Source organism: Lygodium microphyllum, chromosome 2 (genome assembly GCF_053477565.2).
Source record: "Lygodium microphyllum isolate KBCC chromosome 2, Lygodium_microphyllum_v1.1.10, whole genome shotgun sequence".
NCBI lineage: Eukaryota > Viridiplantae > Streptophyta > Polypodiopsida > Schizaeales > Lygodiaceae > Lygodium > Lygodium microphyllum.
In genome coordinates this window covers 88,443,799-88,469,909 of record NC_141136.1, presented here as the reverse complement: position 1 = coordinate 88,469,909, position 26,111 = coordinate 88,443,799, and the positions used below count along the sequence as shown (strand labels likewise).

General features: G+C 39.6%; 2 protein-coding genes and 1 long non-coding RNA gene across 4 annotated transcripts in view; 1 reads left to right on the top strand and 2 right to left on the bottom strand.

Moving 5' to 3' along the window:
• Nucleotides 1-369: 369 nt before the first annotated feature.
• Nucleotides 370-1,585, bottom strand: LOC148039991 (non-specific lipid transfer protein GPI-anchored 5-like). Its single transcript, XM_087665919.1, has 2 exons — nucleotides 1,108-1,585; nucleotides 370-610 (listed from the first exon to the last, which is right to left on the bottom strand). The coding sequence occupies exons 1-2, from the start codon at nucleotides 1,424-1,426 to the stop codon at nucleotides 606-608; spliced, it is 324 nt and encodes a 107-aa protein (XP_087522045.1). The 5' UTR covers nucleotides 1,427-1,585; the 3' UTR covers nucleotides 370-605.
• A 7,795-nt stretch (nucleotides 1,586-9,380) lies between these two features.
• Nucleotides 9,381-11,373, top strand: LOC148039990 (uncharacterized). The gene is made up of 4 exons (XR_015693521.1): nucleotides 9,381-9,519; nucleotides 9,658-9,783; nucleotides 10,311-10,431; nucleotides 10,985-11,373. It is a non-coding gene; the product is annotated as an uncharacterized LOC148039990 (long non-coding RNA).
• Nucleotides 9,519-26,111, bottom strand: part of FU (kinase family with ARM repeat domain-containing protein) — a 78,222-nt gene continuing 61,629 nt past the window's right edge. For both annotated transcript variants that reach the window (XM_087695598.1, XM_087695606.1), the window contains 14 exons: nucleotides 25,632-25,700; nucleotides 25,479-25,559; nucleotides 25,245-25,377; nucleotides 25,016-25,168; nucleotides 17,114-17,258; nucleotides 16,809-16,980; nucleotides 16,566-16,664; nucleotides 14,124-14,669; nucleotides 12,871-13,998; nucleotides 12,494-12,730; nucleotides 12,225-12,368; nucleotides 11,987-12,067; nucleotides 9,987-10,175; nucleotides 9,519-9,907 (listed from right to left, as the gene is read on the bottom strand). In XM_087695598.1, the coding sequence (XP_087551724.1) occupies nucleotides 9,641-9,907; nucleotides 9,987-10,175; nucleotides 11,987-12,067; nucleotides 12,225-12,368; nucleotides 12,494-12,730; nucleotides 12,871-13,998; nucleotides 14,124-14,669; nucleotides 16,566-16,664; nucleotides 16,809-16,980; nucleotides 17,114-17,258; nucleotides 25,016-25,168; nucleotides 25,245-25,377; nucleotides 25,479-25,559; nucleotides 25,632-25,700 (3,444 nt within the window). In that variant the 3' untranslated portion in view covers nucleotides 9,519-9,640. The remainder of the gene's footprint in view (nucleotides 9,908-9,986; nucleotides 10,176-11,986; nucleotides 12,068-12,224; nucleotides 12,369-12,493; nucleotides 12,731-12,870; nucleotides 13,999-14,123; nucleotides 14,670-16,565; nucleotides 16,665-16,808; nucleotides 16,981-17,113; nucleotides 17,259-25,015; nucleotides 25,169-25,244; nucleotides 25,378-25,478; nucleotides 25,560-25,631; nucleotides 25,701-26,111) is intronic.

The following is a 26,111-nucleotide window of genomic DNA, read 5'->3' as shown; positions in this document are numbered from 1 at the left end:
CAATTTACCACATTATAATTTGGTATTGTGCAATATAACTCAAATTACATATTATTGACTCGTTCAATTTGAAGATCACTTATTCTTGCAAAAGATTGGAAAGGGTATTATTTACCATTGGATAACTAAATATTATGTCCTAGAACTCAAATAAGCATCATATATGCTTGCTCAATTAAATTCACTTATTCTAGAAGAAAACTAGAAAATATGTTATTTACAATATAATAACTCCACCTTTGGTAATATATCTTAAATTTTCATAGTATTTTGTATTATATAGAGAAATCACTTAATATACCTCTTAAACAAGAATGATGGCCATTTTTCTCATTTAAAAATAATTGCTTACTTTATAGAACGTTAATGTGTAATATAACTCTCAATTGTTCACCTTATAATTGAAAATTAATCACTTATTCTAGTCGAAAATTAGGAAATATAACTCAAAATAAGCATTGTATCAGCTTGCTTAGCTAGGAAATAACTTATTCTAGTAGAATGTAAGACAAGGTGATCCAAAGCCCCCACATGATGTTATTTAGGAGAGGAAATTTTGATGAAAAATGCCAATGTGGGGGACTAACTTCGCTTGAATGATCCAATTAGCCTGGCAAATTAAAACAAAGAAAGGCTTGTTAGAGCTAACTGTTTGCAATACCATTAATAGCTCTAAAGGCATTGATATAAAGCTAATGGATCATATAAGTGGTAAGTATGTCGAAAGTTTTTTAATATGCTAGTTTCTATGTGCAATATATGAACCCATTTAATGTTAAGTGCTAGGGTAACACTATGCGATTCTACATCTAAGGTCATTTTAGGCATTATTGCTACATATAAGGGTGCTTACGTGCCTTCTCATAGAGGATAGAACAAGGGAAATATGCCAATGGACCTCTTTACATTAGGTGTTATGAGTGCTCTTTCTAGTATGATGTTCTACCTTACTTGCTTTTATAATCTAGTGCAAGGAGGAGGGGAAGATAGAATGCCCTTTCTCTCTTTGTACAATGTAAAAAGGTGGGGGCGGGGGCGGGGGCGGGGGCGGGGGGGGAAGAGAGAGAGAGAGAGAGAGAGAGAGAGAGAGAATGCAATGCATGATACCGGAGGAGTTGCACATGTCGGCGGAGAAGCCCGGGAGGTTGCAGGCCTGGGGGAGGCCGAGGGCGCGGTTCTTGTCGAGGTTGGGGACGGGGGGCCCGTTGACGATATTGCACATGCAGCTGGGGTCCACCCCCGACACCGAGCTGCAGCACGCTGACGTGGGCTGCGCCGACGGGTTGGACACCGCCACGTAGGCCGCGCACGCCCGCAGCTGGGCCATGACCCCCGTGCACGACGGCGGCGCCGGCGCTGCCACGGCACGGCCCGGGCCCACCGCCACCATCGCCACTATCATCGCCATTGCCAACCACGCTGCCATCCTGCTCCCAGAAGCTGACGAGGCACTAAAACTAAAAGGAAATTTAAGAAGAAGATGAGAATATAGTCGATGTTTCCTTCGTCGCCACCGTGTTGTTTCTCATCACCAGCCTTGTGAGACCTCCTGCTCTTGTAATGGCCCGTCGCCCCCTCCTCCCTCCTCCTCTCCTCTTAAATAACCACACGCCTCCTTCCTCTCAAGTCCCCGCCTCCCCCCAACCCTTCCCACGCATTAGATGATAGGCCAATTTGCAACCTACCCCACCTCTCACGCCCTTGTTATGCTCGAAGAAAACAAATTTTCCCAACAATATGAAATACCTTTCAATGAAATTAAGCACCTACATTGAAGGTTTTATACTAAAATCCTTCAAATTTTGAAGGTTATTTCACCTCTTCACTGTAGTTTCGTAGGCATATTTCAAAATTGGAAGGCCTTCTCACCTCTCCATTTTAGTTTCATCGGTATGTATCAAAATTTAGAGGTGGCACTAGGCAAAACCTAGGGTCTTTCTCTGCACTTGATGTAAGTCATTGTATTATACGGTTATTTATGTGTCTCATGTTTAGCCCTCGTGTAAATGCATTGACGTTCTCTTTCATATAACATTGACTTGTACTCTTATAAACACAATGGCATTGGCATCCCTATGATTCTCAATGATCCATTCAAGATGATAGCATTGGCATTCTCATCCCTACGATATTAAAATTGAATACATGCACCAAGCCTCATGATGATGATGAATGGGATATATGCTTGATACAACTTCAATATTTTGAGTTAAGATGAGTTAAGCTCTTGATTTGGTGCTTTTATGGTTGAAATTGAAGAGTGGTTCTTTGTATGCTTGCTTTACCTAGGCCTTAGAAGAAGAAATTTGAGAAGAGAAATCATAATGTCCTACCTTTGATGCAATGTGTTCAAGTCTCCATTTCCAAATTATTATATTGATTTCCACGTGATTAGATCATGAATATCCCATAATTCCATAATCCACCAATCATACATACACAAGGTCCCCCCAAAAACAACTAGAAATACTCCAAAATAGATCATGTTACGTGATTGTTGACCTTTACAAATATTCTAGAATATTATAGCTTAAGACCCTACAATATGCCCAGAGCTTTGACCTTAACCTGTGTAACCCTATTATGTCCAACCGAAGTCTGTTTACACAAGCTTGTGTGATAGTACAAACTGGTGCTCCTCCACTTATGCATGCATCTCTAGTGTTTCTTCCTTTATGCCAAGCTCCACCACAAATAAGCTCAAGAAGGTCTTTAGTGTTATAAACTTTTACAACTATGTCCTTTAGCTCAAGCTTAGCCAGATTCACAAGTATTTTCCAATCCTTCCTTAGCTTCTAACAAACCTTGATCAACTAATTGTAAGTTATATCCATTTTCTTCTACCAAAGAGCCTTCATTAAGTTTGTCTTTTCTACCTTCTCCCATGGGTAGATCTATAGCTTGAAACTTTGTTCTTGATATTAATTTTTCCTTAAGGTGGTCAATTCAGCTTGTTTCACTATTTATTCCTTTCTTCCAACTCTATCCTTCTCTTTTCCTCTAACTCTCTTCACAATGTGATCGTTACTTCCCCCAATTTGAGGAGATTGAATACGTTCTTCCATTTTTCCTCAAGAGTTACAAAGTAGTCATCAGCTTTACTCTTGAAACTATTAGGGAAACGATATATGTCTCCACTCCTCCTTGATGAATATAAATATGTTGGGCTAATATGGCCATACGCTTGAGAATGGAAACATTATCGGAAAAACTTTCTTTAGTGCATACCTCACCCACTTTGTCTCAACATATCTAGCTATCTCAAAGAGTCTACAAACCTCACATTAACAAGACCTTCTCCTCTTAACCTTTCTCTTTGCAAATCCATCATATGAGATAATTATAAAACTTATACTTTTCTTGAAAGATCCTTAATGTCATCCACCAAAGATCCTCCTTTCTTCATTGGCCTATAAAGTATAGGCTTATGAAAGGACTTGTTATCTAGTAGCATTTCCAAATCTTCCTTTGGTTTCTCTAAATTGAATTGCCTCGACAAAATAATCTTCCACTTCTTCTCCTTTTGCAATCTCCAAAGTCTAGGCTTCTTCAACTCTACTTTTAATAGTAAAGGTAGCCTTCGGTAAAAGTGCTTCTTCTTTAGCATGGCACCTTCTCCCCCATAAGAGATTAAACAAGAGCTTCATCCCAACAAGCCCATGAAGCATGAAAATCTTGTGCAAACATCTCCATTGATCAATTCTCCTTCCACATATAGTAGAGTACCTCATCATACAATACATTCAAATCCTCCACGTAAGCAAATTGTTCTAACATAGCATCAATGAAAAGCTTCATAATCCAAATTCTACATGGATTGCTAGGGTGCCACATCCTCAAAGAAGTAAAAAAAGTATATATTCATTCGTGATTAGCTCCTCAAACCTTGTTAGAACATATCTCAAACTAGCACTATTCTCCTCTGAACGGCTAATTGAAAGCCTTTGATAACTTTCTTTATGTTCACATTTTGTCTCCAAATGAGAACATTGGCCCAAACCATCGAGCCATATTCCTACAAATTGAACTTCTTCCTAGTACATTCTTGGAGAGAAGTTATCAAAACATTTTAGAAAACCAAAAAAGATGTGGCTCTAAGCTCTATCTACCCATCACCAAGAAAAAGCTAAAAACAACCACAAAACCTTCACGCGAGATGAAGCTCTTGAATCATTTCTAAAACAAAGTCATCTAGAAATCTAAAGCACAACAAGTCAAATCCTAAACCCAAAAAAAAGGCAAAGAAACTCTTGTTATAATGATACATGTACAAATAGTCGGGATCACTTACTTGCACAAAGAATGAATAACTATACCAATATGGTAGAGAAGCTTGACCAAGCTGTATAAGGGCTTATTCAAATATACACTAAAGCTTTGGGACTAGAGCTACTATCAAATAATAGGCACATGAAGATAGTACAAGAGAGTAAGCTAGCACCAAAGTATATGTCAAGACAAGGGTCCTAAACGGACATGGTCTATAGGATAGCTCAAATGTAGCACTAATAGCAAGTAATGGACTGCTATGCTAAGGCATTGATGGGGTTAAGGGGTCAAGATATAGTCTACATTAGGGCACAAGGGCATATGGACCAAATTCTATGCCTTGGTCACTAACTTGGTTGTAAATCATGCACTACAAGATGATTTGCAGTGCGATAGACATGCGGCTGCGTGATTGATGCAACCTATTGTCGAATGGTGTCATGCACTCCCTGACATTTTGTTGTAGCCTCGCTCTCATACCAATGTCATGCATGTGTAGGTTCCTTAAATTTAATGAACACAATGTCATATTGTGGTAATGAGGTTAATGTGGCATATTGTCAAATGGTGTCGTGCACTCCTTAAATCTTTTGTTGCACCCTCACTTTGATATCAGTGTCATGCATGCGTAGGCAACTTATCAATGTCAATGCGTACTATGGCAATGTGGCTGATGTGGCATGCTATCGAATGGTGTTGTGCACTCCTTAATCTTTACTTCTCGGAGATCACCCATCCCACTATTGTCTACACCCAAGCACGCTTAACTATAAGGAAACTAACCATCAAGTTAGGCCTTGGAGTTGCCTTAAATTAACAAAGAAAGTTTTCAAAGGCCTACTTGGGAAGAGATAAGGATTTTTTCAAGGACCTTTCAGCTACCTCCTCTTGGCATACAACACCTCTAGCGTTCTACCTCTTGGCATACGATGCCTCTACAGTTCTACCACATCGCTCTTGTAGTTTTGTGAATTATGTCACTATGATCAAGGGTAAATAGTAGTTTTTCTATCTTGGTTTCAAGCATCACACCATGTCCTCGCATTTGCATTCACAGCATGATGAGCTTGTAACATGCATGAGGATGAAACCATCAACAGTGGCACTGGAGAAAAATTTTGCTGCTCTCAATAAACATGTTACATAGATCTCAAAGCTTTTAAAGCAATTGGTACAAGAACAAGCTTTGGGCATCCTAGGTATACCTCTTGAAGATGGGATTACTCCTGGTGCTACTCCATCAACAAGGCTACCTTAAGGTATCAAGGTCTCTAGCTCTCTTGGTACACATGAGATTAATAATATGTTGAAGAACATGAAGCCACATGTGTTTCGAAGAGAGGAATGAAATCTAACAAGGATGCGATCAACAATTCCTTGAGGCAAGCCTCCCACTTGAGGGCAAGGCCTACAAGTAGTGAATTCAGTCTTTATGCCACTTCTCGTCCTACGACATGGACCAAGTTTCAAGAAATGTTCCAAAAAGAATTCCTTCCTAAGAATGAAAAGGATTGAAATTGGATTGCTTGGGATAAGTGCTGAATGGAGGGTCTAACATTAACCCAAAACATCTTCAAATATAGTTTGTTCGCAATAGTGCTTGTTAAGCATATGACTACAAGGTTTAGTCCATTCATATTTATATATGGATTTCAACCATCACCAGTTACGATGGGATTATCCAATGAGAAAATCCAACATGTCAAGGACTCTCTGTCAAGATCATTTTGATATGCTAAAAGTAGCAAACTTGAATGTTAAGCAAGCTCAATACCATTATAAGAAATATGCAAATGAACATAGACATATGGTCATCACTTTTGAAAAAGGTGATAAAGTCTACTTATGTGTTCCAAAAGATTCAAGAACTTTAAAGTTTGGACTAGTCCCTAAGTTATCTCCATGATATTCTGGCCCATTTATAATCCTTAAATGTGTTGGTAAAGTTGCATACAAATTAGATCTACTATCCTCTAGTAGAGTCTGTACAATCTTTCACGTTAGCCAATTGCAAAGGCAACTTAGTAACGATGATAGTTTGGTGGACCAAGGAACGTTAATAGAAATTATTAAACCATCAATTCAATGATAGGGACCAAAATGGATCGCGGATTTCCATGAGCATCATACACATCATCATGTTCGAAAACAAGTTTTGGTCAAGTGGAAAAATAGACTTGAAGAAAGTTCTACTTGGGAGAACAGAATTATACTCAAGAAGTGATTTTCCACTTTTATTTTCAAAGATGAAAACTCTTCCAATAGGGGGAAGTAATATCAAGATGACTGTCTTGAGCAGACATGGTCCATAAGATAGCTTGACCATAGTGCTAATAGCATGTAATGTGGACAACTATGCTAAGATTTTGACGAGATTAAGGGGTCAAGAGATGGTCCACATAAGGGCACAAGAGTATATGGACCACATGGTCAAAGGATAGGTGATCAATGTGAATGAACTTACTAAAAGTTAGTCTACAGATAGTCCATGGATATGCCTAAAGATACCAATGCATTACTAAAAGAGACTATCGTCTTGAGTGGCTAGGAGGTTGACCAAGATTTTCTTAATCTCTATGTTCACTAAAGATAAGGCACCTATGCATGCATGTTAGTATAAATATATGAAGATAAAAAAAAGAGATCAAGTTTAAAGTAAAGAGGAAGTATACAATCATTGATTTTTTAGCCTATGGAGCAAATGGAGCAAGCAAAAGAACAAAGGAAGCACTAATAAAAGCTGAATAATTTTTTTAAGTATAAAGACTGCAATTTCATGTGAAGAAAATAGTTCCAATTTTTCTTTCCAAAGAATTGTGTTCAATGTGAAATTGAGAGTCAAGCTCACTCCCATACAAATTGTAATTGTTTTAGTTTGGAGTCAAGTCTCACTTGAATCCCAAGGTACATGTAATGTAAAGGTTAGTAGTCAAAGGGCCATAAGAGTGGGTTGGATGTCCAAAAATGATAAATACCCTAGAGAGCATGTATAAAAGGATATGAAAAAGGATGAAACAACCTGTTCATGTGTGTACAAACACATGTTCTTATTCTTGCTTGTTCTCTCACGCTATTGTGAGAGTGAAGGAGAGAGACAAAGTTCAAGTCAAGTAAAATAGCCTTTTCTTACCTTTTTGGAGTGAGTTTTTAATCTTTGAAGAGTTTAAAAATTTAAGATAGGACGACATGAGAGATAAAGGAGTAGAGTTGCAATTGTTCATAGAGGGAGGTGAAGGAGTTATTGAATGGCAGTGAAGAAGACTTACTCCACCTTGATTTTTTCCATTGAGGCAAAGGCCAATAGCATATAGCTATTCAGGCACCCCTTATGTCATGTCTTATGTCTTATTTTGAGTTGCAACAAGCAACTACTCAAGCTAGTCTTGTAGATGACCACCTCTTTCTCGAGTTCAAACACACACACACACAAGAGGATGGACTAATCAAAAACTTTTAATTGTTCTTATTTTCAAGGATAAGAGAGATTGATCCTCCCCCCAAAAGAACCACACCACATAGATAGCTAATTTCATGTTATAATAAACCTTTTTGGCCTACGAAAATGAAAGACAATGCTTTTTTTTTCGTTTACTTATATCTCCCTATAGTTTCATGTTATCCAATATTTTGAGAAATATTATCTCACTAGAAGATTAAAACCTCTTCTACTTGTGCTATTGTCATTTCTCTTGGTGATCAACTTATGAAACAATTTTAACCAGGATCCCCCTCATAAAGGGCAATCTATTTTCTTAGTCAATCCCTTGCAAATTGTTCTTTTTTCTTCATATACATTCTCATCTTACTAGATTTACTTCTTCCCGAGTCTTAACTTTTACCTAGTGCACTTTTAAGCTAATCCATTGCAAACTCAACTATTTACAAGCATTGAAGCATAACCTTAATTGACTTAATTTTTAAATTTCAATCAAATACATGAGTTTTCTCACTTGCTTGCAATTACTCCATGGTCGGTCCACAACCAATATAATTAACCCACACATGGACACAAAAAAAAATAGGATTATGGCTTTCACAACATGCACCTCCAAATTTATCACATGAATTTACTTGTCATTATATGTCCATACAAGTGGGCTAGGAGGTATATACAAAATGGATCTCAAATAATGTGGCAAATATCTTCTCCCTCCATTGGTAAGTCCATGTGAGTCCAACAACCCTTTTCCTATCTAGGCTCTACTTATGATAAAAAGGGTTTCAAGTTATGGTGTTGTTAACTTGTGCTCTAGAGTTGCTATGATTAAAAGTTTCACCTCTTGTCACTCATGTACAATCCTAATAATGCAAACCTTAGGATATATGATTACAATTGACATGCAAGCATTCTTGGAAGGAAACTTCACACATCTTAAGTCACCCTTCTATGAAAACCGACTCATAGACATTTTAGTTATAAAACATTGCGGTGCCATATTTTCCCCCCAAAAAAGCAATCACATTTCACTCTTCCTTTGTCCGATTAGATGAGTAAAAAGTTTTTAATGAACATTGTCCTACACTTGTGCTACAAGTTGTAGAGATAATCAATATTTTAATGCAGATGTAAATTCATTCTATCTTGATGGTCAAGTCACACAATTGTGGAGTTATGTCTTGACTTCCCCCACTGTATACAAGTATTTGGCCTTTATCATTAGTGGCTCCTATACCCAGAGTCAAAGTCCTTTGGAAAAAGATAAAGTTACTACCAAACGGTGTGGTGTGGAACATGCCAAGCACCTCCGATCACTACGCTCTGATCACAAGAAGCATTCACTCCCATTCTGTGTACATCCTTATGACACCTAAAAGAAACTAGCACAGAAATGGTCCATTTTATATAACTACCATGCTAAAAAGGGGGTGGCTGTTTTAACAAGTACCATTTTGGGAGCCGAATTCCTCACATCAAATGAAATTGTAGGGAAATGGACAAGATTAACAGCCATTAATCCTGAAAGCTCATGTACAGATAAGCTCCTACCGACTCTCGGGCCATGAGTGGGGAACTCCGGGGGGAACCTGCTTCTTGGTACCCACATGATTATTCCAGATTGTCATTTTCAAGAGATACACATCTGGTTTCTGTTACACCTTGGTAGCAAAGATAGCTTACACTATCTTGGTACCGGGAATAATGATAAGCCATAGATTACAGCATCTTGATTCCAGGATTTTATCATAAGTTCATCATCCTGCAGTTGCGCGACTCCACACGTTCGTTATAAAGGGATACATAGAATACAGGTGAGACGATTGTCTGCTGTACTTTACAACTTGTGAGTAAAAGACACATTACAGTCTCTTGACATCACGGATCAAGACCCCTATACCAACATCTCAGGAGCTAGGTCACTTACACCCCCCATCATCTGTTTTGGACAGATGCCTCAGGGAATCTGCTGGTTATCCGACTAATATACCTTATTATTGTCGGATCTGAGGATTGCTTAAGCCTCAACAGAGCTTGAAAGAGTGCTGGAGTTTGCAAATACTGTCTACATGGAGCATGTAAGCACATACTTCCCAGTGAAAAAAGAGAAATTTTCAGAGGAGAATCACTAGCGCTCTCTTTTCGAGCAGTCCCAGAATTCAATGCTGCATTGGAGTACTCATTTATAACTTCAATAAGAGCCTGCAAATTAGCTGAGTTAGCTAACTAATTTTAAATTGATAGAAAACTCCTGCAGCTTACAAGCCACGACAACTCTCACCTGTATTGCACCTTTCGATATAATGTCATCACATAATGTGCTTGAGTTGCGCACAAGGTTACTGAGTGCACCTGCTGCATTGGCCTTCGTTTTCTCTTCCTCATCACCCAACAACAGGTTCGTAAGATGAGGGATGCATCGTCTGAGCTGATTGTAAAGGAAGTCACTGTGATAAGCAGCATTACCTACCTGCAAAAATTTATTGAAAGCTTGCATCAGCAGCAAAGCTGCATGAACCTAGAAAGGATGAACCAAATCAAAGAGCTTAACAGTGTAACACCCATGATAAAATACAGACTTAAATTCAGTCTCTTGACATTACAGGCCATGCAAACAGCTGGGGATCTGCAAAGCTTCAAGGGTAGAGAAGTAAGCCGTGGAAGCCAAGCTGGTTACACACAGATTGCCACAGGCCAGCGGCCTCAGCTGCTGATCAGGCTTAAATGTCAGCCCTAGGTTTATTACTTGTTTTGTTATTCCTTCGGCTCTGGTATCCTGCCTTATCATGAAAATAGCAGTTTCTACTGAGAATATTTGACATAGTCCATGGCAACTGCCATTTCACACATTGTAAAACATCCTTGGGGAAAGCTAAATTTGGTCTGATGCAATCTTCTATCGAGTATGTTCTGAACTGTCTGTGCAATAATTTAACTATATCGAGTGTGTTCTGAGCTCTCTGTACCGTAATTCAACTAATGATCTTACACATAAAGATAATGACAGCAACTGCCTTCCAATTCGGAGATATTCCAACCAAAGGTAGCTATCTAGGTACTGTACCATAGGGGTGAAGGGTAATGTACACAAGGTAAAGATCTTGATGTAATCATGAGTAACAGTGGCTCTGATTCCTCCAAAAAAATTTGTCATCTAGTATCAATAACCCTTACACTTACTTTCTAAACACAAAAAAAGTGGTGAAACAGGAGTAAAGCAGACACAGTTAGGAGGTTCACATTACGACATTTCAAGAGTTTTTTTATGCCACCATGCAGATCAGCAAGGCAACTCATCTGGAATAGCTTCAAAAGAACATCCCACAATACACAGAACGATTGGACACTGAGGAATGGCATTTCCAAGTTGGCAGACCACTGATGGAAAAACCTTAACATGCAAAGAAGGTTGGAACATTCCTCCAGCAACTGGATCCAAGAAATTGCTGGAAAGTAAGCTATATTACTCTTCCAGCACGTTCTCTCAGATGGGGTGTAATAAAAAAGAGCCTTACATGGGTCCTGAATAATAGTTGTATTTTCAGTATTTAGCCATTCTGTAAAGTTGTGTGTTTAGTATCATTTTTGTTATGGGAAAGTAACCTGCCTTTGAAGCAAAGACAATTTCTTTGGTAATGTATCACAGGGTATTGTCCCTTGGAGAGTTTCTAGCAAACAGAAAGATAGCAAATGCATATTGCCTTTGGTGTCCATGCTGCAAAGAAATATGGTAGTACCTATTGTGGCCATATCCAGACACTAGAAATTTCTTTAACTGGTCTTCCTTGTTCTTAGCAAGAATTCATGGGAGACTATTTAACAGGAATTTTTGGGTGTTTGACTGATACCATGGACACGAGGGTAGTCATGCTTTTATTTTTGAACAACATTGAAGGTCATCTCTGATTCAGAAATACTGGTTTCTAAGATTATCATCAAGTTCCACATATAGATCATAGCCAATACATTTGTTTTCCACTGCTTTCATTGTAAGATATGAGATGATCATTTATCCTGAGTGCTCTGTCTGTACGTTGAAGTAACAGAGACCATGATTTCACCATAAATAAAGCATGATATCTCATGTAAATAAAGCATGATAACTTACAGAGCCTAAACATTTTGAAAATTCTCAAGAATTGAGATTTTCTGTCACAACAATCAATAGAAAGCAACAGCAATAGAGACGATGATAGAGAATCAGTACAACAATAAAACAGGCTCATTTATCACACCCCTACAGTTAAGCTAGAATGTTATTTATTAGGACTTGTACCATACCGCAAAGCAAGCAAATTTCCTTGTTCGCCTATCAGGATCTGCACATCTATCAATAAGCATGTTTACAATATCATGTTTCACCTGCAAAACAAGTTTTACACAAGAAATACATAAGCACCAAGACAACAAGTCCTGATGGAAAGGGTTTTAGAAATACAGTTAGTTAAGAGCAGTAGAACCCCATATATTATAGAATTTCATAATCAAGTCCTGTCTTTTGTCAAAGACCAACACATACCATATCTTTGTAAAAATATGGAGTGTGACGGCACATGTTACCCAAAGCATTGCAAGCTTTAGACCTGACATTTGCATCAGGATGGTCGAGTAAGAGCTTTAAATGCTCTAATGCATTGGCCTCAGCTAATGGCTCATAAAATTCCTGCAAATGATGAGCATCCACTAACAAGCTGGTTTTTGAAGGAAGAGCAGATCAAAAGCACACTTGATTATGCAAGTAGGAAAAAGCAGTAAATATCAGGACAAGTCAACTACATATTCACTTACTTTTGACAACCTAGCAAGGTCAGAGATAATAACAAGTGTGTCCACAACAACTTCCTTAGGACTGTTTGCATTGAGCAATCTAGATAGCATGGCAGTAGATATAAGTCCTTCCCTTAACAAGGCATCAGCAAAAGATCTAGAAGTTTGAATCATTCTTACTATCAGCGAAATGGGCCTGCCAAAGTCCCTTATTTCCATAATTTTTAAGCACCTCACCAGTGGAGAGACAGCATATACCTGGAAAATAGCACTCCATCTATTGAGTATGTATTGGGTCACTACAATTTTATACCCAAATAAAAAGCATTTGTTGCAAGGACCATAAAGATCAATTAGTTCTTAAGGTAATACCTAGTTGAATAGTTATGCCATCTTACCTCCTGTAATAATTGCCAATATTGGGGTGTCTCCCTTGCTATAGCATTTGCTATGTAGGCATCTGGAGATAAGGTGCCTGACAAGGATGATGAACCTGACAATGATCCAGCATTTTGTGCTGCTGTGAAAGGGAATTCTATGATGTCAATAACTTCAGTGACAAGATCTCTTATGCCATAACTCCCCCCACCATACCCATCCCATGCATGGATAAGTTTCAAATGATGTTCATCAATCAAGCTTAGAAGAATATAAAGTGGCTCTTTAGCAAAGAGAACATCCTTGTATGCTGTACCAGTCAAACAAAGATAGATAACAGACAATGCCCATAGCACTCCCACCGGTGATAATCCAATGCTGGACTGTTCTTGTCCAGCCTTCGAAGAATGCTTCAAACCACCAGCCAGTAAAGAAACAAGAACCTGAGGGACACCTAGAGCACATGCTTGTTCCAGAGCAGAATCTCCACCCCATCTCAGCCATAACTTCAACGCACCAACATACCCATCTTTGTATCCATGCCAAGTATTCAACATCTCATCCGAAAGGTTCAAAAAAGGCATAGTCTCCTTGACATCAGATGGAGCTGTCCATAACTGATTACAAATTATGGCCATTTGAGGAGTTAAATTTATCGGTGCATCTGCAAGTGAACGGACTAAGGTGGAACTCGAAGGCCCTTGATCAAGAAGCAAGACAGATGAGAGAGCAAGTGTTGCTGCTGCACAGTGCTGAGGTGAAAAAGTGCCACCTAGGCATCTTTCAGTTGAAGCCAAATAAGACAAGGCTGTGAGCCTCTCCTGTTGTTTGGCTTGCAAGGTTGTTAAAACACATGAAGATCCATGCCTACCAAGAATCTTTAAACCTTGAGAAATAGTTGAAAGAAACAGGCACGCTTGAGTGGCAAGGCTTTCAAATGATGATCTCTTTGCACTGTTGTCATCTTCTTTGGTTGTGCATGTATCTTTGACAGCAGCTGCATTCTTATAAAGCAGAACTAACCGGAAAACTGCTGCAACAGCTGTGTTATCTCCACCTCCACTCTTTGATGAGGAAACTTCCTGATCAGCCAATCCTGAAAGAGTTGCACAGACAAAAGGTGATATCATACAGCACTGCAGCATTATCTGCACAGCAAAACAGAAGTCAGTTTAAGAAATTGTGTGCAGGTATTGATAAATTACTAGACATTAATAAGCAGCCCTTGAAAATATGAAGATCAAAAGTAAGAGGTCCAATCACGGTTTGCAACCTGGATAGCTGATGAAATTCCAGATTCAGAACCATGCAAAAGGGCATGGCAGATAGCAACATGGACATCTTTTGATTTGACAAGGGAAGCTGACATGCGTTCAAACAAGAATCTCACGGGATTCTCAACTCTGACCTCTGCTGAAGCTTTCCTTTCTGTTGCTTTTGATCCATTTCTGCCTTGTACTACAGTCAGAGGAAAAAGTGGCGCACGACCTCTGGTAGCAATGATATTCAGGCCATTGATCAGAGCCCAGATCGCTTTACAAGCTTCAGCAGCAACAGGAGCTGAACTGTACATGCCAGAAACAAGATTGGCACCAGTTGCAGAAAGACAAAGACAGAGTTGCTCCATAGTATCCAAAGCCTTAGCTTGTCCCGCAATCTGACAGAGAATGGAACCCTCTTGTGTGGCAAGTCCATCCACATCATCCCCTGAAGGAAGGACCTTCATCAAACCGGTTGCAACACGATTGAGCAGCAAAGTCACACAAGCAGTAGACTCGTAAAGCACCCGACCAGATGCATCATGTGAATATGCAATAACCTGTCCAAAGAAAGATTGATGTGTTGCTTTTCATGGAGGTCACACAAACCGCATCCATGCACCTCCTTTGATAAGGGGATTGTCACATGCACTTCTAGTTATAAGACCACAGCATGAAACACTACATTGTGGGAATACATGCCATAATGGAACCAATTGAGATGTTCAAGCAATAGACAAGTGCAAAGAGTTGACTGAAAACTATGTCCAAACGCAATGGTACATCACTAAAAAACACGATTTAATCATTGATGAAACCGATGCAGCACTAAATTGTTCTACAAAGACATGAACCCTTTAACTACAAAAACATAACCATATCATGTTCTTCAAAACTTCAACGACTCATTGAAGTCACAAGCAACCCAAAGGGCCCAATAATAAATCCATTTGGAAAATAGAGCATGAGGTTATAACTGATAGTGCATCTGATAAACATTCAAACTAAGAGTTGAAAGTAGTGCCCAAAAAAAATAAGTCTACCCAATTGTAAAGATTCCTCAGCACATGGAAAACCGCATGGTAAACCCCAAATGATCTCAGCCTTCTTCAGACAGAAACAGCATGCTGTCATTCCAAATTGCAGCCTTTCTCCTTGACTTCAAGATCTGTATGTCACCAGGACTATGACAGAGATGGTTACAGAATTAGTGGAGCAGGCACACAAGATCTGATGAGCTATGGGGTGAGCAAGAGCTCAAAAATTAGGGGGAGCATCAAGCAGGCCAATGTTCAGTGTTCTGTATTGCCAACTGTAGCAGTACTAAAGCATTGTATTTGTGACTATTTGGTCTAATGAACCATGCGCTGCTACTGGAGTTGATCTAATTAGGGTCACAATTGTTTGGCATCTTGCATTCTCAAGAGGGCAACATGATAGCATCTTGACTTTGTGAGGATTCAACACGAGAACATCCTCTGCCTAATAGGCATATGCGATTGATGCAGGCAAATCCGTTTGACTAGGCTGTCTTGCAAGACGTTTCAGACGTGACTTTCAAGATTACTGACAACGATTAATGCTACTAATGCTATGAGGTGTTATGACAATGTCTTTTTTCCTATGAATGAGGTGTAGTTCACCTGAGATTGTCAAAGAGAAAGAAGAGACTTTTATGGAGTTCTCTTGAAGGCTGACTAAGCTCTGTACATGCCTTGAGCATCATAGGGGTGGTGTCTAGAGACAAGGCAAACTTAGTAGCAGTTATTGCATCACATGACAGCTCTGCATTACGTTCTGACTCTGTAACAACTCTCGAGCAACAGGGATGTTTACTGTATGGTGGAGATGGGATACAAGCAGTTGGCTCTGGCAGAGATAAACACAGCATTGAGCAAGTTTAGTGGTAAAGCTAAGGGTCCCAAAAGGGATGGAACTGCATGGCACTTACCACGGCCAGTGGCATGTGGCTGGAAGCAAGGTCACTTGCAAGCAATGGTGGTGGAGGGTACAGTATGGCAAAGGAGAAGAGGCAGTTACAGGGCTGCCAGATATGGTGCTGGGACATTGCAGATACAGACAATGGAGGCAGGACAGCAGCAAGGTTGCTGTGAGCAAGCACACGAAATCTGATGAGCAATGGTGAGCATGAGAGCAAGGGGAGCACCAAGCAGAGCAGTGTTGAAAATTCTGCACTGTTGATTGGCAGACAATTGTGAAGGATTGTGCATGTGGTTCTCCTTTCTTCAGTTGTGCTTGCCTCCTTGCAACTTGTTTGCATGTGGTTCTCCTTCCTTCAGTTGTGCTACATATACATTGAAGAGGTCTGGATTCTTTGAAGCAGTTTTGAATATAGCATTAGTTCATGCTTGGTGATCACTACGTAGACATGCACATATATATCAGGAATGGTGTTCTGATGGAACAATAACAATTAACAAGACATGCTGACGGACCTGAGGATACAGCCGCAACAATGCAACACTGTGATGGAGATAACTGCTTTCAATCTTTGATGAGCTCAGTTCCAAGAGCTTCTTCAGCATGCCAAACCCCTGTATGCAAATCACAACTCATGTTGAGCCACTTCAGCACCAGAAATGAATTATCTAAGTAAAAGACGAAGCACATAGATTGTTCTACAGGAATTAGATGAGAATATCAGAGATTAAAGACATGTTTTTTCTATTGCATCAGACCTTAATGAGCAGGTTTACATGCTGTGTTGCACTTGCTCCTAGAGTTGCCCGAATAAGGCCTAACATAGAAGGAATGGCATCATTTACTGCTACTTTTGGATCAAGGGCCCCAGCTGCCACAAGGTTCGTTAATACACGCAAAGACTGACTCACCCTCACATCAGCCTGCTCACTGCATCAGTATTGTTAAACTCACTAAATTAAAGCTGACTCAGGAACTCAATGTTAGTGTGAAGCATTGGAATGCAAGGAAGTAATTATACGTATCAAAACAGCATGCTAAACTTAGACTCTATTTCACTTACGTTGAAAGAGCTGCAGTCCCCTTCACATTGAAATTGCGAAATGGATGTAAAATATGAGCCAATGCACCACGATCTTGCCCAATGGCTTGCGCTCCTTTTGGAGTTCGTGAAGTGCACTCTATTTTGTCCAGAACTGATGTCTCTGCTGGAATGGGCAAAACCAAATCAGATCTGTTATAAGACATCTCCCCACAGGCATTTGTGAAGTCACAAACACAATAAGCACCTTTACAGCATCATGGGTTTTTCTTTGGTTCACTGTGATTGTGATGAATAATGTATCAGATTGTGTGTACTGCACTTACAATGAGCTTTTAGATGATTTATGTCATTCCTGATTACCAAACTAAATGATTTGCCATGCCAAAGAAATAACAAACCACTTTTTGTCTGTCCCCAAAATGGTATCATGGGCCCTCGTGGTTAAACTAGTCAGAAATACATGTCAGCATTGTTCTATTCATGATGAGCATGTCCAAAAGCATCATATGTGCAAACACTTCAAGATTTCATGCACTTCTAGTTCTTTGTGGCATTATGTGAATACTCTGAGTTAACAAATTCTGCAGTATGTGAATGGACCCCAAAAGCAATTATCAAATTTTAAATTTTAGGTCCACCTATCAAATATAGATTTAGCCTTGCTTTTAATCAATCAATGATTTGAATGAAAGCTGGCCTGAGAGATGTTGTGGTGGATACACGACTGGAATGCTGTCAGAATGCTGGCATAAGAGATGCTGTTGATACTGGCATGACTGGATGCCGATCTGAATACTAGCATGATTATACTGTCATGGCTGGATGATTATGCTTTCCAGATAGTCTTGAATGCAGTCAGGTCAGCTGTGAATGCCGACTTGACATTCTGAGCAGGCTGCAATGCAGTGAATAGATGTCGTGCAGTGAACACGTCGTGAGAATGTTCTGGATATTGTCATGATGCTCTGGATGCTGTGTGCTTGCTGCTCTGAGACAGTTGTGACTTTCAGTCCTGTACTGGCTGCTTGCACTTGACTTGGCGTAAACAGTGGAACCAGCAAACACAGTGAATGCAAACAATTCAAAAGGCCATGACCTGCTTTATGCACTTCAGCAAATGCAATTTCGATTATAAATCTAATTTTGGTTGCATCAATAAAATGGAAAGCAAGGCATCTTAAGATACTGAAGAACTAGTTGAGAACACAATACAGAAGTTCCACTGATGCATATAGGACACTCCCTTTCCCCAAGTTCACCAATATTGGGGAAGAACCAAAAAGATGGTGCCATGTATGAGAACATGTAATTTATAATCAAAGCAAAAATAAACAGCATGAATGTGCAATAGAAAAGCACGTACTTGAGGCCTTGGACACTGAAAACTCTAATATGTACACAGTAATATGTTGACCGACTGGCGGGCTGAGTCATAAAATGCCTTCAAGGAGGAGCTGCAGGCCTAAATATGCACAGAGCTTTGTAGCAGAAACTTTGATGAACTTGACATAGAGACCATGTGTCTTTTTGGCCTACACGCACAATCCTTTCAACAGTGTGTCGTATGTGTCTTATTGCCTTACAGCATAGAACTTTGATAGCTCATGTAGAACGATCTTTGTCGGCTAGGTGGCACAAGGAGTGGTAGGAGGTAGGCGCATATACTCCAATGTGGTGGGAAGGAAAGGTTGATGATGACAATTTGTGGTGGAAAGATCATCTTTGCCGTAGTAGGAGCACCTAGTAGCTCGTCTTTTTGTCTTTGGATAAGCCATAACAGCAATGTCAAATTTGTAAAGGGAGGTTGGAAGGGAGAAGACGATAATGGTATCCCTTGATGATGCAACGAAAATAAATAACTCAGAATCTTAGAGAATTGTCCATCTCATAACCTTTATTCGCTTCAACAAAGAATGAGGCTCTTCAACTCTTGGAGCACCTTTGCTCTGATACCACGTTGAGAAACACTAGGGTTTGTGGTGAGACGCAACACAAAGTGTATGGCAAACACTATGACAAAGGAACTTGGAAACACTAAAGGAGTTCTGGTGCGAGCACCCCCTTATCCAGGGGCACTTTTTACCTTCTAGTTGGAGAATGATTTTTTTCCCATGTGAACACTTGTCGGTGGGTGTGGTACCTAGTACCTTAGGGATTCTATTTGTTAGTAGTCTTGATTGTCATGCTTTGTCATCTCCTACGTGTGAGTCTCCAGACGAGGACATTAGGAGCTTTGACATGTTTGTCATGTGTTTTGACAAAGGAGTTATCACACTCTAGAGTGGCCATCTAAGTGCATTTCTATGCATTTTCTCCTTTTGTCAGCTCTTTGTGTGCTTTTTTTGAGCAGTTTTTGCATTTCCCGGGTTGTCTTCATGTGCTAGACAGTATCAAGTGACCTAGGTGTTTTTTCTGTGTCCTTAGGCATTACCCCATCGTTTATTGTTGGTCAAACCAACGTTAAATGCTGATCGGCCAAGGGTGCAAGTTGGCCAGATTTGGGAGCAGCTGGTTGTTGGCTATATATAGCCGGCCGACCCCCACCACACAATCCCAATTCCCGAAGTCACTTGGCAAATCATCTTCCTTCTTCCTTGGTAGGTGCACACTCTAACTCTGTCAAATTCCTTTGTCTCCAATGCTACTGTCATGATCAGCCCAATCTCATGCCCTCATGGATACTGTGGGCTGCATGTAGGGATTGATCATTCTTCTTTCTCTATCCAGCATTTGTTCCTTGTTTAGTGCAGATTTCTTTCTTCTTTTCTTGCAATTCTTTGTGTTTCTTGTCTCTGTGTTCGTGTCTCCTTTCCGTTGCTCCCTCACATGGTATTAGAGCCTAAGTGAGACATAGAGCTGATCTAGAATAGATGAGACCACCCTAGATTGCTAGGTAGCCCTTCCACATCAGCGTTTTGCTTAAAACACAGCCTACCTCTTGGAGGCGATAGTATTCCTAGTGCTAGATGCTAGATGCCAGTTTCCATCATCGTTTTGCTGCAAACGCACTCTCTTGCTAGAGGCGACATGCTTCCTCAGTCAGGTGAAAGTCCTTTGCTGCAAATGCAAGTGCATCTTGGCTTGGCATAGACCTCTTTAAAAAACACAACAATATATCTCCCCCAAGTGGACCCTCTACATTGGCTCCATTGTGATCTTGTAGCAATTTCTCTATTTCGGGGCTGTCTACAGCCAAAACGCAAGTTTTTTGTGGTGTGAGAGTGGGGAGAGAGCGTCATGATGCTCTTTCATTGTTGGTGAATTTGATGTGTCATCAAGTTCACATTTTTTGACAATCCAAACCTTGGACTAGCTAGGATAGTTAGAAATCAAGCTTGTGGATGATACCTAGCTAGTTGGAATCAAGGACAAAATACTACTCTTCAAAGACTCCAACTCCCACCCATGGCTCTAATACTATGTGAGAGTGCACAACAAAAAGGAAAGGGAAAGCGGACATAGAGAGGAGGAGACTAAGTGAACACAAGAGAAAAGAAACAAACTAAACTACAATGGCTGAAAGATACAAGGCTGCAACAATCAAACCCCAACATGCAGCATTGAGTATCAATGTGAACACCCAAGAATAGCAAGGGAGTGAAAGAGAATGAGGGCTAGCCAAATGATCACAATGATGCAACGAATGAATGAGAGGGCAGGTTGCCTACAAATACGCAAATTGGGGCCACAATTGGTAATCAAATGACCAAGCCCGTAATGTGGGTGCCCAAGACAACCTACAATGCTTAAAAAGAAATGCACTAATGTATCCTCCATCTAAAGTGCCTAAAGCACATCAAATGATAGACAAAGACAATGTCAGAGCTCCTGATATCCTCGTTGGAGGCTCGCATGTAGGAGATAATGGTACAAGGCACACATCTACTAAAAACAACTCCTCTAAGTCATCAAAACCATTGAACCGGTGGTATTCAATAACTCTTGTAGACCTGCAAACACACCTAGAATATCAGCATTTTGGTATCAAGCAGCCCAAACAGAGGGTAAATCAACTACATCCTGGAAGGAGTTGTAGATGTCCCGCACACTTCATAAAAGGCCTAAACAAAGCAGCAAGGTCATGCCCTTTATGAAAATCCTGCTCCAAACACAGCCTAAGTGTGGTCTTCTCTTCGGAGACCCCCCAAGTCCTCAATTTGGTGATGATACCATGTGATAGGACACAACAGAAGAGAAACATGAGCAAGGAGGGAGAAGGAAAGAGAAAGATTGCAAAGAAAGAAGAGAATGAAGAGATAAATCTGCACTGAGTCTGAATGGAAGCTGAATACACACGGTGGACTCAAGCTGATGACAAACAGCAGCATTGGAGATGAAGGAGAGGCTGGAGGCTGAAGCCAAATTGTGCTGTCCAAAAGCTGCAGAAGAACGCCCATGAATGATAGCAACCACCAAATCACCCTGCTATAATTAGCAAAAGAGGCAGAAAACTGGCTGACCTGATCAAGAAAGCGGCAGAAATACTGGCGATCATCGGGAAAATAGTAAAATAATGGTGGCAGCCAGAGGAAATGCTGATCACAGCATACGCATGGCTGATTGCCACCTGAACAATGTGAACAGGTCTTCTAGCCACTAAGAAAGAAATGCAAAGGCTGGAAATTGACCTTAAACAATGTAAACACACCCGAAACTCACTGAAAAAGATATGCACACAAAAAGAATGGGCTGAAACAGCCAGAGCTCCTATGTCTCCATCAAATTCTGACGGAGCTCACGACTAGGAGATGACAGACTCACAAAATACAAGCTAACAAGAGGAAGTTGTAGTAGGGAAGGTGATATACCCTCCTAGGCTTGCAGGATATTTAGTACATTTTAGAATACCTTGGGATATAATTAAACCCATTGCAAAGAGTATTGCTTTTAAAAAAGATAGTAAGCAATTAGAGCATCGATCATTCATATTAAAATGGGGCAATTTCATTGAAGTTGTGGTTAAAGACTACTTCCTTGCAAAATTTACCCATTGCAAAGAATACTACATTAAATAAAGATAGCAAGCAATTAAGACATCAATCGTTTAGATTAATGGAATAGTTTCATTGAAGTAGCATCTTAAAGGCTAGTCATTGTCATGATTTGCTCACATGTAATTGAAATGTCCAACTCTTCTAAGTCATCATCATCCATCTCCTATAGCTCTAACACCCTGAAAATAGGCATGACCTCATGCAATAATCCAAAACTAAGGCTTAAGAGGTCAAGGTTTTAGTCCACATTTCTCCTAATAAAGGCAAAAATTAAGTCAAAAACCCCTAAATAAAATCAAAAAAAGCTTGCAAAAAAGCATGTCAACAAGGTGATGAATCATGATATTGTTTTTTGCAAGAGGATACTCTCAATTCCAAATGCTAAACTAGAATGAGATCATTACTTTTGAGGAAACTTTATTGAAGGTGCTTCTATTGAGAAAGTTGATAAATTAATTAGGGTCTACTAGAGAGCCATGAGATGCAATGAAAGAGGTTTGATCAATAACCCTCATAAACATATACATTAATCATGTGCCTTTAAATAGATTCCAGATTACAACTAATGTGACCTTAAATAGGGTAGGTTAGGTTGAGTCAATTACATTGAAACAGAATTGAAGTCACCCCTTGAATTCTGGGCTATTAATTCAAACTAGCATATGGCACATTGGCTTCTTTAGAGATTTATGGATAGTAGATTTATACATAGTTTTTCCTTTGATAAACACAAGGCTTGGAAGAGGACATCTGACTCTGCTGAGGTTGCAGGTTGGTAGTCTTATTGTTTGATTAAGTTGCTTGGTTGCTCCAAAACTCATTTCTATCATGCCAAATTTTTTGTGTAGGGATAGAACTTCCCATAATTTATTGTGCATAAACAAGAAGGTGATCCGAGTGGATCAGGTGTGAGATATTTAGCCATTAGACTTATCAATTGGCACATTCAGACTAGAAGTGATAAACAAAGAAGTCTTACTACTTGTATATGGAACTAGCAAGTGTCTATTTCTTTACAAGATAATAAGATAAGTGGTTGACAAAAGAAAAACAATTGCTTAGAAAAAGCAACAAAATTTATATTCATAAAGAAAAACCATATGCTCATAAATCAATTATTACAGATTGATTGTGGCTAGAAATCCTCAAATGGTTGACCATATAAATGTAAGACATTCATCTAGCTCATCGGCTTCTTCCTATTGATTGTCTTCTTTAGGACTTTCAAGTTAGCCTTTGATGTCACCTCTACTTTCTCATTGAGCTTGTGGTTGTTAGGCATGTCAATAATCTCCAAGTTGACTAAGGAGTTACAAGAAGATGACATGGAAATGACAATGAGATCTCTTTTGCAATAGTATATTCTTCAAGATCCTCAAGTGGTTCATTTGAATGTTGAAATCCAAAACTCAAACCCTGATGTAAACACAACAAACCCTACCGCTATCAAGAGGATGGCTACAAAGATTTGAAGCTTCAATGAACTGCTTCTAATAGCTTCTATGACAACTTTCGGAGCTTAATACTTCATGAAAAGATCACTTTGCTGACAATGATTAGGCAATTAAGATAGTGTTTTGAAATTTTGCTGCAGCCCATAAACTGCTGACACTACTTTTTCATTGTACGTCTGGCACCTTTAATAAAAAGGATGTCAATGTAGAGCAATGTCAAGACTTTTGAGAGGCCTTCCAGTGCCTTGAATCTCAGCTATAAATCTCAGTGAAGTATGAATTGTAGCTCAAGATATCAATCATTTATCAAACTTAATTCTTGCAGATCGTGGCTAACAAAGCTCTTCACTCTCAATTGAAAGTGTGATGTGGCTTAATTACTCTCCAAACTGCATTCCTAAACCATCTCCACCTCCCCTAAAGATGGGGATGAGCCCTTATATTCCCTCCAGCTCCTAAACCAATAGAATTCTGATCTCACTACAACACTTAACCATAAATATCACTGATTACATCAAGAAAGAGCAAGTGCTAGCATGCTATGAGTCCAAGGTTCTAGTGGACCCTACTCAATAGAAGATCCCTACTCTATCCTGTTTCTCAATATGAAAAATATTTATGGGGGTCATGTTCATAAGTAGACTGCACTAAAAAGACCTACTCCAAATCACAATACGGCAATTAAATCATACTAGTGTTCCCCCCAATCTGCATAAAAGAAATATCAAGGTGGATTGCGCATAAGATGCCTATGTGGGTTGAATTGGCAATGCCAATGACTGGCTATTGCATCATCTTTGGGGAAGATGGCATATTCTATAAGGCGGTACATCCTCCTAGGCACACTAGATACTTAAACCGATCCACAAGGACCCACAAAAAAACTGTCAAGCAAATGAGACCATTGTTTTGGCTGTTTACTAGACACTTTATGTTTGGTTTTCAGTATGGACTAAGTGTTTCAGCTCTGCAGGGTTTGCAAATTTTGCACAACCACACAGTTCTTTGAACTCAGAATTTTGATTTCTTTCAACCATCTCTACTGTAGTCCCTTTATGATTGCCTTTAGCAGGAGGGCCTCAATCAACAGTAATTTTGTGTTTTCTAACTGTTTCTGATACTCTTTGCCAAATTACATAAGGTCTTCACCTAGTGATTATAAGGTTGGGCAAGGTTACCGAGATATGACTAAGGTGATTGTGGTGGCACAATTATGCACACATTCAACTCAATAACAGAAATCCCTCATTGGGTTACATAGGGTAAACTGCAGTCAAAGAGTACAATCTAGCTCTTCATCATGATTGGCAAAAGGTAATCAGAGGAGTTTCAACCTAGAGATATGAAAAAAACTTGCATTCACTTCAATCCTTTTCCAAGAAAAGAGAATTCACTTCAGACCTGTCAAGTCTTGTGTCACCACTTAATCTAGAAAACAAATGATTGCAATTTGATGAAAGTACTAAACTTGCCAGTCTTCACTTCTGCTCTAGGTCCAGCCACAACCAGATCAACTCTTGAAGATTGTTGCTGCTGAAGATTGTCACTTGAAGGTCGAGGAGTTAATGCTGGTCGATCAGGACTTTCTGCCATCTTATTGGAAGAGTCATCCTTTTTATCTCGTCCTGGCAATACAACTGGAACTTGATATCTGCTCATCTTATAATAAACTCATATAATGACAGAAAATTTACTTCATACCAGCAGGACTACTACAGGTTTGAGAATCAGCTTTGCAGGTTGAAGCTGCAGCAGGGGATGATAGCACAATGTTGACCTTTCCTCTCCATGCTGCATCACAGCCTCTTTCTGCAGCTGAAGCTGCTCTTGCTTCCTATGTTGCAAAAGTAAAATTCAGAGATGATTATTATCTTTTCCTGAAAAATAAAAATGCAACCAACTCAGAAGACCTACGCCAACCCTCAGTTGAATTACCCTTGCATCTATTTCCTCTTGACTTTCTTTTACAAAAGGGTGCTCCAGCAAAAGAGGCCATGTCAACCTGTTTTGAGATGTCTGTATATAGATACATTTAATTATTGAAGGTATAACTTGGATATATGAACCTGAAGACCTGACTTCACAAACCTTGTTTAACAGGCCTTTCAGAAAGCTTTTAAAGTTAGAGCTCATACTGTCAGGGTACTTGACAGGATCCTGCATTGACATGGTATGATTGTATTAGGCTTGATGATAACAATCAAAACGGTCAGAGCATCACTAAACAACCAACAAACAGGCTGCAACAGTGACAAAAATGCATTTCTGGCATATACTGGGTCCTTCTTGACCAAATGCACACACAGCTGTGGAATCTAAAGCAACACAAATTAAATATCATTTTGCAAAGGGTTAGCACAGCAGCCAATCAAGTCACATTAGTGCAAGTGTGCACTCCCTTTGTTTGCATGGGTTGTCTGGAACCCATGGTGCCCATCATTAGCTGGCTCTAATAGATTGATTTTTAAGGAAAACAAACTGAATTGAGCAAGTTAATATGTATGTAACTTGTTCTCCCAAAAACTAAATATCTTTTACAATTGAGTTCTGACATATGAGGACCATCGT

What these genes read in the sequence shown, in the direction of transcription:
- LOC148039991 (XM_087665919.1), bottom strand. Translation starts at nt 1,426, where the DNA reads ATGGCAGCGTGGTTGGCAATGGCGATGATAGTGGCGATGGTGGCGGTG.